The 12,275-nt window shown below is 51.5% G+C and overlaps 4 protein-coding genes across 4 annotated transcripts; 2 read left to right on the top strand and 2 right to left on the bottom strand.

Moving 5' to 3' along the window:
• Window positions 1-814: 814 nt before the first annotated feature.
• FIBRA_05991 (uncharacterized protein) lies at window positions 815-1,664 on the top strand (the record flags this gene model as incomplete). The annotated part of the gene is made up of 2 exons (XM_012327735.1): window positions 815-948; window positions 1,001-1,664. 2 exons carry the CDS (start codon window positions 815-817, stop codon window positions 1,662-1,664), a joined length of 798 nt encoding a protein of 265 aa, XP_012183125.1.
• A 319-nt stretch (window positions 1,665-1,983) lies between these two features.
• FIBRA_05990 (uncharacterized protein) lies at window positions 1,984-4,889 on the bottom strand (the record flags this gene model as incomplete). The annotated part of the gene is made up of 9 exons (XM_012327734.1): window positions 1,984-2,249; window positions 2,308-2,415; window positions 2,475-2,995; window positions 3,056-3,210; window positions 3,268-3,904; window positions 3,958-4,162; window positions 4,219-4,364; window positions 4,418-4,521; window positions 4,572-4,889. 9 exons carry the CDS (start codon window positions 4,887-4,889, stop codon window positions 1,984-1,986), a joined length of 2,460 nt encoding a protein of 819 aa, XP_012183124.1.
• Window positions 4,890-5,361: 472 nt separating this feature from the next.
• FIBRA_05989 (uncharacterized protein) lies at window positions 5,362-8,763 on the bottom strand (the record flags this gene model as incomplete). Its single annotated transcript, XM_012327733.1, has 13 exons — window positions 5,362-5,716; window positions 5,771-6,165; window positions 6,220-6,323; window positions 6,385-6,391; window positions 6,444-6,855; window positions 6,916-6,979; window positions 7,039-7,167; window positions 7,220-7,259; window positions 7,308-7,502; window positions 7,592-7,963; window positions 8,027-8,218; window positions 8,272-8,514; window positions 8,572-8,763. 13 exons carry the CDS (start codon window positions 8,761-8,763, stop codon window positions 5,362-5,364), a joined length of 2,700 nt encoding a protein of 899 aa, XP_012183123.1.
• Window positions 8,764-9,878: 1,115 nt separating this feature from the next.
• On the top strand, window positions 9,879-11,656 carry FIBRA_05988 (uncharacterized protein; the record flags this gene model as incomplete). The annotated part of the gene is made up of 4 exons (XM_012327732.1): window positions 9,879-10,112; window positions 10,179-10,409; window positions 10,460-11,155; window positions 11,210-11,656. 4 exons carry the CDS (start codon window positions 9,879-9,881, stop codon window positions 11,654-11,656), a joined length of 1,608 nt encoding a protein of 535 aa, XP_012183122.1.
• Between the last annotated feature and the right edge of the window lie 619 nt (window positions 11,657-12,275).

Genomic DNA, 12,275 nt, shown 5'->3' with positions numbered 1-12,275 from the left:
TGGCGGTACTTTGCTGGAACATGATCAGGTGCGGCGCCTTGACGTGGTCAGCAAACTACTAGTGACTTGTGGCCCACCCTTTATCTGCCACACCGGGGCGGCGGCTCCCATATACAACGAGCATTATGTGCAGGAGTACTATAAGAGGCACACCTCTGCTCTGCTGAGGTTTGCGCTGTCCTTTCTGTCATTTACTAACTTGGCGTGGGAGCCTTTTTGATCTGTTTCCGACTTGCAAGTCCTCCTTCTCGTTAGGCTTTTAAACTTGATGCCAGCCTTTGACTTGATTGTCCTCGGCTGTGGTGAGTGTCCGAATTATGCATCACCATTGGTCAAAGTCGCTGGATGAATTTGTCTAGGAGGTGGTCCCAACGAGGACAATTTGTCTTGGTCAGTGGCACACGAGACTCTTCCAACATGTCGGTCCTCAGTCATTAATTCCATGCACTACAGCTACTTGTTCAAGCCACACGAATCGTCATGGAATGATGGTATTTTATCCCTAGAGGCAGGCATGTCATATTACCGCTCAGGATCAAATCAGAGCCTCACCATAACAGAAAAGGATCCGGCGTCGGTGCATTAGCGCGGTTGTTGCAGCTCCAGCCTGACTTATTTGGTTGCCGACAAGGCAGTAATGTGGATACACCATCATCACCATACAGTGCCGCAGAGGTCTACTCCTGGATCAGGTGTGCTCCGGCCGTTCAATGCGCGAGTCCTGCCTGTACTGACGGTGTGATACACAAGATGCTTTCTCGTGACTCACGCCCACTTGGACCATGTTCTCAGTCTGGTGCTGACCGCGGGCTCCATGAGTGGGCCTAGTAGGTTAGTATTAGGAGCTCAACACACTCTGAAGGACATTGAGAACATCTTCTCCGGTGGCGTATGGCCGAAATTAGCATCATGGTCTCCGGAAGACTCGCTTCCTCTCCTCCTTAGCGAGTGCGTACTTTTTTAATATTCCTGAACATTTGACCCATTGGAGCATTCCTAGTCTTCCCACGAACGGGCAGTACAAGTCGATATTCCCTCAAGTGTCGGCCCGCATGATGCCCATAAGCCACGGCAATCGCGACGCGTCCGAGACCTACGAGTCGGTCGCATACTTCATCCGGCACGATTCCACAGCTCGCGAGTTCCTATTTTTTGGTGATGTTGAGCCTGATAGCGTTTCCTCGAAGCCGCAAAACGGGAGCGTCTGGCGAGCAGCCGCGGAGAAAATCCCTCATGTCCTGGATACAGTTTTTATAGAATGCTCGTGGCCATCGGGGAGGAACGATGACCAGCTATATGGTCATCTCAGTCCAGAGCATCTGTCCATAGAGCTTACTACTCTGGCTACAGAGGTCATCAAGTTCCGAACGCGGACAGAGACGAAGAGCGATTTTGGTTCTGATGATGAAGCTACTCGCTCGCGGAAGAGACAGAGACGAGAATCTATTTCTCCTGTTTCTCTGCGAGGAGCGTTATCCGGATTGCGCGTATTTGTCATCCACTGTAAGGACGACCTGCAGAACAAACAGGACGGCCTTATCCGTCAAACCATTGCTGCAGAAGTTAGATCGTTGGTGGAGGCGCAAGATCTCGGGCTTGAGGTTATTGCTGTTGAGCCGGGAATACGTATATGTATGTGTACAAGCCACATTTCCAGTATCTGATGACCTCATTTGTTTCCTTAGCCATCTGAATCATTTTCGCTTCAAGAGTACGACTGGGCACTTGAACTCCAGACTGTAGCATACCTTAAATTATTGTTCGTTCGCTACTGTATTGCCGCTTGCGAGCTATCACATCGCATCGCATCACATATTAGATTGTTTGTCATAACGGTCGTGATGAGGTATATATGAGAATGTAGAACTGGACAGCACGAGCGATGCATTACGGTTACGGATATGGAGAACAGCGTTTGCGGATATCACCAGGGACCGATGCAAAATCGAGCGTAATGAAAGATAGACTTGGTCCAGATGACACTCACGAGGAGGCATACAGTTTGACTACACCATCCGCGCCTGCGCTGGCCATGATTGGCAGCGTCGGATGGAACTCGACGTCTAAGACTCCTTCGCGTGCTTTTTCCCTGTGGCTTGTGATCTCTTGAACGCAAGCTCGTGAGCCAAGGATGTCCCAGTAGCGTACCGAGCAGTCATGGCTGCCCGAGACGAGTGAAAAACCTGCCGCATCGATCGACAGCGATGTCACGCCATCAAGGTGAGTCAACATGGAATGTGTGCATTGTCCTGCATCGATGTGGATCAGTATTCGCAAATCTAGGGTGTCTGAGATCGATCAACTTACCAGTCACAATATCGAAGATCCTGATGTGTTTGTCCTCATGCCCGGTGATAAGAAGCGGCATCGTGGGATGTGACGCAATACTGTTCACTTGCGAAGACAACGCACCCTCTGCCAATAAATGGGTCAAAAAGGCTACAGGTACGGATGCAGGAGACCGAAAAACGCACCTTCAGACTCAGCTTGCATCCGCGCTAGCTCTTTGCCGCTCTCGATGTCAAAAATTTTGATCATCGCATTTTGGTATGCGACGGCAACCTTCTTGAGGTCAGTCTTGATAGCCTCGACAGCGGTTGCACCAGGCGCGTCACTTTCTGTGAGTGAGTCCTCTTGAGGGTCCAAGCCGTCGTATGACCACGTTAACCTGAGTGAACCCCCTCCAGAAGGGCCGCTCACGTCCCAGACTTTGACGGCACCCTCCGCACCACAACTTATAAGCGTGCTTTCGTCGCGGACAAGGGCCAAATCCCATACGGCGTCGGTATGACCAATGAGCTCGCCGCGGGCACGCGTCGCATCATATGGTGCATAAGTAGTATGCGAAGACGGTGGTAATGCCCATATCCGGATTGAGGAGTCCAAGGAGGCGGAGTAGAGCAGTTGTTTCGACGGTGCATGTACCAGCCGAGTGATTGCCGCTGAGTGACCACGGAGGGTAAGTTGAGGCTCTACCTCAGTGGTAGGACGAGAACTGTTATGAAGGCGGACATTAGGTCAATGCCGACCGTACCTCATTGGAGAAAATACGCACGCAGATGAGGCGAGGCCAGCAACATCGACACGCCATATCTTCACGGTAGTGTCGTCTCCACCTGTTGCAAGGCACATTTCTGTGGGATGAAATGCAAGAGCGCGTACAGCGTCGAGATGACTGAAGAAATTGTTAGCAATGTCCATGTTCAAACGCTTCAATGTCAGGACAAATCAAACTAACTTCCTCAGTGTTCGCTTTGCTTTCCACACCTTGGTCCCTTCACCTTCACCGATCACCGTTGATTCCTCGTCTTCCACTTCAGCCTCTTCCTCCTTTCCGTCCTCCTCCTCATCCCGTGTTCTCCGCTCCCATGAGGCTGCTCCGCTGGCCGTTTGCCCAGGCTGCTCGAGCCTCGCCTGCTCTGCCGCCTCGTGGGACATGCGTAACTTTTCTCTCCAGTCATCGCCTGGACGAAAGATAGCAGTGGCCAGCGGTTGATGTTCATCCTCACCCTCCTTCCCCTTCGCGTCTGTTGGTTGAGAAGACGATAATCCCGACTGTGAATGCGATTGTTGACTCGACTGGCCTGAGGGGCCAGTCGACGGTTGGGACTGCTGCGAGGACATAATACCCGAACCGCCAACATTAGCACGGTCCAAAGGATTGCTCTGTGGATTCGATGTTGCCGGCGCGGACGAAGGCCCTGTCATCATACTCACACCATTCATCATTGAGTAATCTTTGCCGACTTCAGGCATAAGTTTTCTTGGGCGTCCATTGTACGCCATTTGGTCAAAGGGTACATTTGGGATCTGCAGTGGAAGTGTGGTGTTGTTCAGCAGAGGACGGTTTGGAAGAGGGTTCACAGCTTGGGGAGAGGTGAGGTAAGATACTTCTTGCAAACACCTTGACAAACTATATCAGCGGCTAGGATGTACGGTGTAGAGTGTATGACAGACTGTTTGAGGTAATCTCGACTCCTCGCTCTACTCTTAGGATCACGTCCAGCGGGTGGCTTCCCTATTGTACCGGCAGTGCCTGCAGTACCATTAGGAGCAGACCAAGCCGCACTGCCTACCCATGTCTGCGTTCGGCTCGTCGAATTTCCCATAAGGGCACCATTGATCGAGCCGGTAGACATGCGATCTGGGGGCAACGGGGAATCTATAGAGCAGTTGGGTGGTTCTGGCAGCCTCTCAACGAACATAGGCGAAACTCACCCTCACTTCGGGGAGAACTGCCACTACTCCCTTCTTTATGGCTGAAGGCATCATCTTTTTGCGAAGTCTGGCCCATCTGGGCCTGAAGCACTGCGAGTTTGGTTGGCGGAACCGACTGGGACGCAGGCTGTGACAACTGCTTGGATCTTCCGGACGACACGTCAACAAGTGTGCAAAACAGTCACAAGACAACGCGCACCGCTCTACTCGCAGAGCATATTCAAGCATTTTGATACGCCGCATAAGGTCGAGCTTGACATTCTCGAATGAGCGTCGTTCGCCCTCAAGTAGAGCTATACGGGCCTCCATAACGCTAAGGACATGCATATACGCCGAAGAACGACACGTCTCACCCGCATTTCTGCACGCTCAATCTCCCATTCGTTGCGGTCTCGCTCGTATCTCCTCCATTCTGTCTGTAAGAAATGGAGCACATTGGAAAGGGTGAAGTCTTGCCCGCTCTGTGGAGGAAGCGGGATTTCGGAAGGCTGAGGTCCTTGCTGTTGCGGTGGCGGCTGCGGCTGTGGTGTCTGCTGTTGGTTCTGAATATGCTTTGGAGGAGGAAGAGCACCCACAGGACCAAGCATGGGGATCTGGATGGTGGACTGGAGGAGCTGGACTTGAGGAGGGTGAGAGGGATTCGAGTTGAATCGTGAAGTCGCGTTGATCATGCTCTCTATCACCTGTTTGGGACAAACAACCTCGCCTTAGCAGTCACGCCTGAGGCTGCCGTCCTGCTCCTCGTTGCTGTCGGTGTCGGTAGAAGCTGCGTGGTCGACAGCAGAGTCTCAAAGTATGAGTTGCAGTGATGTTTGCCAAGGACTGCAAGGTAAATTCGAGACACTAACAACACCACCCACCGCCTCGTTGTGCTAAGTCTCGTTTTACGTAATGGACGCTGGCTCGCCGCTGGGTACTACACACCGCACACTTCAAATGCAGTGTATCACAATGCGTGATGCACTTATATACCGACAGCTACTACAACACCTACACCAATCGGTTGCTGCGTTGTTCAACACGTTCACGTTGAATAGAGCAAATTAACACGCGCAAGCCGGGACCTGTCTCATGATACATACGACATACTAGCCGTCCATGACCTCCTGGAAGGTCAATCATTTGTATTCATCCATTTGGACGTCATGAAACGTCTTCTGCAATGGCGTCTCCTTCAATGGCCTGATAAGGCGGAGGGGGAGTTTCAGCCCTTGGAGCAGCTTCAAGGAGCGTGAGTGGGGATGTCGATGATGGGGTTGGTTCGACAGCACTTGGACTACCTTGGTTAAGGCTGGATGCGGGAACGAGGGCAGGCACGGGGGTTGGAACAGCAATAGGTGCGGGAGCGGGGGCTGGCGGTCGTTTCGATGGTGGAATTAATGACCGCGGCAATGAAATAGGGAGTTTCTTGCCCTTTAACGTTTCCCGTACAAGATGCATGGCCACCGCGAACTCGTCCCGCGTGAGCCGTCCGTCGCGGTTTGTGTCAGCAAGTTCCCTGAATCATACAGCATTATATCGACTCCCGGTACCGAGATGCACAGCTACCTACCAGATCGTTGCCATGACACCGTCTGGTAATTGCGACTGCGAGAAAAATGGAACTGCGACGCTTGCTTCAATGTATCCCCTTCTCCAAGGGTCAAGCGTGTCAAAGAATGTATCGAACCTTGCCTTGGCCACCGGATTTATATCCCACGGTACACCGCCCATAGTCGTTTGCGACAGTAGCACTGCCGGAGGCGCATGTAACTGCCTTGCTGAGGGGGAGGCCGGAGGGCTAACGAACGGAGAACAGTCAAATGCCGGATCAGTAGCTGGTGGCAGGTTATTATCAGTGTTGATTGCCAACGAGGGGCTAGGCGGCCCACTCGAACTCTCCTCAATCGGCTTTGGAGGGAGGGCAGGAGGCAATGTCTCTTCAGGCAAATTGTCGAAATCGAGGAGCTATTACTGATGAATCAACTAGCTCATAACTCTCTTTAAATGGAAGTGGCTTACCGACACTTCGTGTTGTTGAGGTGCAGGGCCTGCCGTTTGTGCATCTAGACTGGCGTCAGATACCAGCGAGCTTGGTAGTTCCTTGCCGGATTTCTTGGAGTCTACTAGGGACATTGCGGATGAAAACTCGTCTCTAGTCAGATATCCCTTTGCATCAGAATCTACCAGATCCCTATAACGCACAACAAAATGTCAGCGGGATGTACGTTTCGGGAAACTTGTACCTGCCATATATGAGTCAAGTCCGCCATAGGTAAACCCAACTTGAGCATGAATGAAGCTACTACATTTCCTTCCACTCGACCAGTGCCTTGTGGGTCTAAAGTATTGAACACGCGATCCGCATGACTTCTTTCAGCGGAAGAAATATCCATGGATTGCTTCCGAGAAGGTTCGCTAGAATTCCCACGCAACATGGTAGGGACATCCAACCGGTACGAACTCGGGATGGCTGGATCACTAAGTGATCTGAAAATACTTGGTGCAGGCTTGTCACCCGCTTGTTCGTACAAAATAGTGGGCAGATAATCCGGTACGGAGGCCAGCTTTCCATCCATACAAGCTTGCACGAGATACATGGCGACGACGAAATCTGCAGCATTTAGAGAACCACGGCAGGTAATGTCCGCCAGGTCCCTGTGACAGATCAAACGATGTAAGACTGGTTCTTGTACTACGCGGTACAAGAAAACTGACCATATTTTCTTCAATGTCTCCGGAGATAGTTTTGACTTCAGTAAGAGATCTCGTGCTTGTGCACCTAATAATAGATCTACTAGGCCCTTGCATCACAACGGTCAATGACAACAGACTACACACCACTCAGGATGCCATTGCGAGGCTCATTTGCGAAGAAAATTTTCATGAATTTAGCTTTATCATCTGATGTGAGTGGTGGCAAGCCGTTGAAACTCTTGTCGATTTGAGAAGATGGGAATGCTGGTGTGCCTACCGCGGTGCAGCTTCAGCATTAGAACAAGATCCGAACTCGAATACCTACTTTCAGCCAGTGAGTTCGCCACGGCCATTCCGCCGAATGCCTACGAAACCAGCGTCACTTGGAGCGCAGTATGTATTGTTCAACGTACTGTTGTCGCCTCCTTCAACCCATTATGTTCTCGCTTCATATCTTCGTGGAGCTTCATCGCTTGGTTCAATTCCTCATTCGCCCCTAGGAGCTCCTGTAAAAGTCTCTCCTTGACTGCAGGATCGGCATTGTGCGACGAGCTAGGGGTATTCTCCACCTCAGTGGTCGCCCACGGAATCTTCGCCACGATCACGTTCTGTGACGCTAGGCAAGCTAAGTAGAATTCCTCCAGATCCAGCCATTCTTAACTTTCTCGATGGGCACAAGCCAATAGTGTCTACGTACCTGGATTAATTCACCTTCAAGATCTTCAGCTCTTGCATGTGCAAGAGCATCCGACAGCAGCTCAGCGTTTCCTCGCGCAGTGCTGCTAGTTGTAAATAGTCGCTGTATCTCATCCTCGATTCCAATGGATTCTATGCCTGCTTGAGATTCTATGCTTGACCCACGCTGATGGTGATCTCGCTTCATGTCGTCAAACATTTTGATCGCCTCCGTGAGCGCCTCGTCGGTGGCAAGCAGCTCCTTGAGTAATCGCTCTTCTCGAGTTGAGGTTGATGATCGAGCATTACGATGCGATCTGGCGGCTTCAACGTCGGCCCACTGTATATGCTCGAAGATGTCTTCTTGGGTACTGCGACAATTCTTGAGGAATTCCTACTCGAAAGGCGTGGTCTGAGGTGATACTACAAACCCAGCTCTCAAGAAACTGAAACATACCTGAATCAGCGGACCGTTCAGCTCTGCTGGCTGCGCATGCGCCAATGCATCGCGCAACAGCTCAGCAGTTCCGTGCCCTGTTCGCGCAGCCTGAAATAATCGGTCTATTCGCTCTTGGTTGCTCAGTGGCTTGCTGCTTTGTGGCCGACCCTTCTCATCAAACGAACCCGATGTTGTGGAGAGAAGACGGATCTGCAAAACAGCTGAGTTCTGTGGTTGAGTGATATTTAGATAAACCAGCGTACAGTAAACTCATTCTTGACCCGTTCTTGGACCTCTGAATTGTAGCCTGCGCGCTCCAAAGCATCATATAATTGTAACACGATTGATAACCCATCATTGACTTTGTAAAGCTCCTTCAAATAGCGAGTCATACTGCTGTGCTCCTGGCCCATAGAGAGTATGCGAGCCTGGTCGACCTCGGCTTTGACCATCGGAACGTGGGACTGAACGACGTCCTGAGATTGACGACATTTCCTTAAGAACTCCTATTCAATATGCGTTATGGTGGCACCAAAGTGTAGTACCAACAGATGAAAGCACACCTGTACCAGGTCCCCCTTGAGATCCCTCGGTCCTTCCGAATTCACAAGCGCCTCATGCAGGAGATCCGCGTTGCCTCTGGCTGCCTTGCACAGAGCTGATACGCGTTTGGGTCCCTCTAAAGGCACTGTGTGGCTCATACCACGACGATGACGATTCGTAAGTTGTGATCTGCTATAGTCGACCAAATCCATCGTTGTAACGGTCTAACGCGTCTATGAGCCGTTAGGAGTTCTCCCGTGGCAGTGTGATCCGAGATGCATCTAACTCACCGTTCACTCACAGTCTCTCAGGATCGGTGATTGTTTCCAAATCCTGTGGTCAATTTCTGAGAGAGGGTGCGGGAATATCTCAGCCATCGTCCAAAGCTCCAGTGACAGATATGTGGATGTGCATCACTGCGGAGTTGCGTTATGGGCAGCTTTCCGGCACTGCCCCTAGCGCAGCCAATGCGGGCTCCCTCGTTGTCTGTGTGCTCTCAGAATACTTGAAAAGCGAAATAATTTATGATATTTGGACGGGCGCAGCGGACGACTTAACCCATTCCGTGGTGGCGTTTTAGATATGCGGCCATACTTCCTTAGATTGACATTATTGCTGCGGCATCGACGCCGTATACTCGCACCACCGCCAATTGATCGGGCAATGCCAAATTATGGCCGCATCTGGACAATCGTAGAGGTTATGTTTGGTGAATCTCACGGCACGGCTGACGGTGACTGTCCAGGTCATTCTCAGAACATGTATGTAGTAATCATCCAACGGATCCGGTGCCACTAAACCACCGACATTACTGTATGTGCACGATGGGAAAGCCTTTGACGGGCCAAGAGGTATCATTACAGACTTGTCTGCGGCAATACATGTGAGGTGGCAATTGAAACTTATTTTATCACGAAAGAAGGACATCGTGGAAGTCAGTCTTATCGGCGAACAAGGAGCGGGCCCGATGTGGCCCTGCTGTTGAGTATAGGATTTGGATCAGAATGATTGCAATCAAGTTACGACGAGTCGGGTGTACAGCAACAAGGCAGAGCGATGGGCTGGCAACAGGAATTCTGTCAGGGGAGGCCTTGGCCTCGTGGTAGGATCGGAGTCAGTGTGAGAGGTGATTGGAAGGAAGAGTCTAAGGCGCCCATCCTCGACCCTACACTTTTTCCTCTGATCACTGTCCATCTTCCCTTCTGCTTGCCTGCATTGTCTCTTGCTCACCTCTCTCCTACCCTCCTCCGTTCTTCTGACATAACGAGTGCCTTTACGACCGTTTTCTGTATCATCTAGGTGTTTGTCTTCAGCGCTGCCAGACATCATGACCAGCTCGTCTTCCACCCCGGATATATCTACATTGTCCCTCACTTCCCAGCCCTCCCAGCAACGTCTTCATGATGCTTACGACTACGAAGGCAACGTCGGTGGCAATGCCAAAACTCCATACCACTACTCCACGTCTCCCCCCATCCCGGCGCAGTCCCAGTACAACCCCATCGGAATGGGCCAGTCTCCACTCAAGAATAGACCTGTGTTGCGCGGAGGCCTTCCTTCTGTATGTCTGCCCTTTTATCTCTGCTGACCAAACTGGCACACATTGATGCGTTATGCGCACATAAAGCAATGGCTTGATAATGCGGCTGGCATGGCCGATAATCGCTCCCTCTCTCCGCATAATAATTCGGACCTATCGTCCTCTGGAGGCTCACCTCCTCCCATTGGCAACATGATTGTTCCTCCAATGACACCTGGGACACCCATTCCAGGTGCGGACGACGAGATCATACCCACAGCCATTGTCATCAAGAACATTCCATTCAATGTGAAGCGCGAGACGCTCCTTGAGATCATCGTATGTGACATTCTGCTCACTCAATGTTATGGATCTAAAGATGCAAATAGACTTCGCTCTCGATTCCGACGCCGTACGCGTTCAACTATCATCTCGACCAATCAGGTCAATTTCGTGGGCTTGCCTTCGCCAATTTCCGTCAGGCACTAGATGCAGACGCAGTCGTAGCTGCTTTGAATGGATTTGACGTACAGGGCCGCAAGCTGCGTGTCGAGTACAAGAAAGTTCTCCAAGCTGGGGAGAAGGAGCGCATCGAGAGAGAAAAGGCAATTCGCCGCATGAAATCTATGCAGCTGGAGAGAGAACAGGCCGCTATGGTACAGCAGCAGGTGCAAACGCCGTTTGACGATTTTGGACCCATTGCCTCTCCATTCACACCTCAGCGGTCTTTCTCGGCTTCGAATGTGTATCAGAATCAGCCTTTCTCGCCTTCGCAGATACCGCCGTTGCCAACCCCGCAGCCTTACGCAGTCTCGACGCCGCCGTTGCCACCAGCTACACCGGGTAGCATAAAGACATCGTCTACAGAACTTGATCTTAATGATCCTTCGACTCTAGAGATCTACTCGCGCATCCTTTTGTTTAAGGATGACCGCATGAGAGATGAGCTTGCCTTCTCAAGAACATTATCGCCAAAGCAACGACGCGTTGTTCATCTCGTCGCCCAGAGGCTCGGAGTATACCACTACTCTGTTGGTGAGGGTGAGGAGAGATACGCTGTGGTCACACGTATTGATCCGAATGCGGTACGCCACATTATGTTCTTTTGTTCTTAGGTTTACCGACGTTGTTCTTTTCAGCAGCAACAGGGACCTGGTCCACGACAGACACTGACTCGTGCACCATCTTCGTACTTGGCGCCTACGTCGCCCCAGGTGCCCAATGCCTTACGTGTGAAGAAGTCTATGCCGGACATGAAGACCCTGCAGGCTCAAGCACCCCGATTGACGACACGCGCTTCTAACGGCAACATACGTGAAGGATACGCCACCATTGCATCTCCTTCTCGTCGCTCGCCTGGCGGGTTTGCCTCGTTGTTCTCTAACAATGGCAACGGGTTTGGCAACGGGATCCCTCCCGTGCCTAGCCTTCCGTCGAACCTAGGTGGCGGAATGGACAGTCCGGGCGGTGTGATGCGGCAACCTCGCGGTCCCGGAACAGGGGGCTTCGAGTCTCGGAGGGAGAGGCGCGAGAGTCAGTCGCGCAGTGGATTTGATCCTCGCTCTCATGAGCCGCTGGAGATCTAATGTGCCAATTCGCTCGTGCATTCGACGCATTCCCGAGATGCAAAGTCAAGCAACACGGACTATAATGCCTTATTTCATGGTACAGATGTTCTCCTATACACTCGACACTCTCGTTCTTGTTGTTGCCCGCTTGCGTTCCAGCGTTTATGATTGCTTCTTTAGCCTGACACGTAATCTTTCCTCTCGATCCCTTCTAATTGTCAAGGTTTGTTGTGCAGTGCATAAAAATCCATGTTTTCTTTCAGTTGCATACTCTCCCACAGCTATTTACTCCCGATGTCATGGCCATCATTCATGCGTTATGCTTGCGTACCTTTTTGCCCTTTTTGCCACACAGTACCTTTGGTTGTAAGATGTCAGACCTAGAGCAAGGGCAAGTCTGTATATATGCGAATGGATGGATGTCACTCCGTGTTCTTGACCCCCAACTCAGACTACAATGGTGGTGTTTGCAATAGGCCTGGGGGACGCTCAGGATGAATCCTGAGTGGTATATACTCGGCCAAATGCCCGAGCAGCCAGTGGGGGGGTGTCCGTTTCTAACCGTTCGACGCGTGTTTACGCGTTGGCGCCGCGCGCGTGCGTCGGAAAACCAGCCTGAGGCGCGCACTCTACTTCC

This window comes from Fibroporia radiculosa (assembly GCF_000313525.1).
Source record: "Fibroporia radiculosa TFFH 294 genomic supercontigs, scaffold5756, whole genome shotgun sequence".
NCBI lineage: Eukaryota > Fungi > Basidiomycota > Agaricomycetes > Polyporales > Fibroporiaceae > Fibroporia > Fibroporia radiculosa.
The sequence above is the reverse complement of the archived record's forward strand: the minus strand, read 5'-3'. Positions and strand labels throughout refer to the sequence as shown.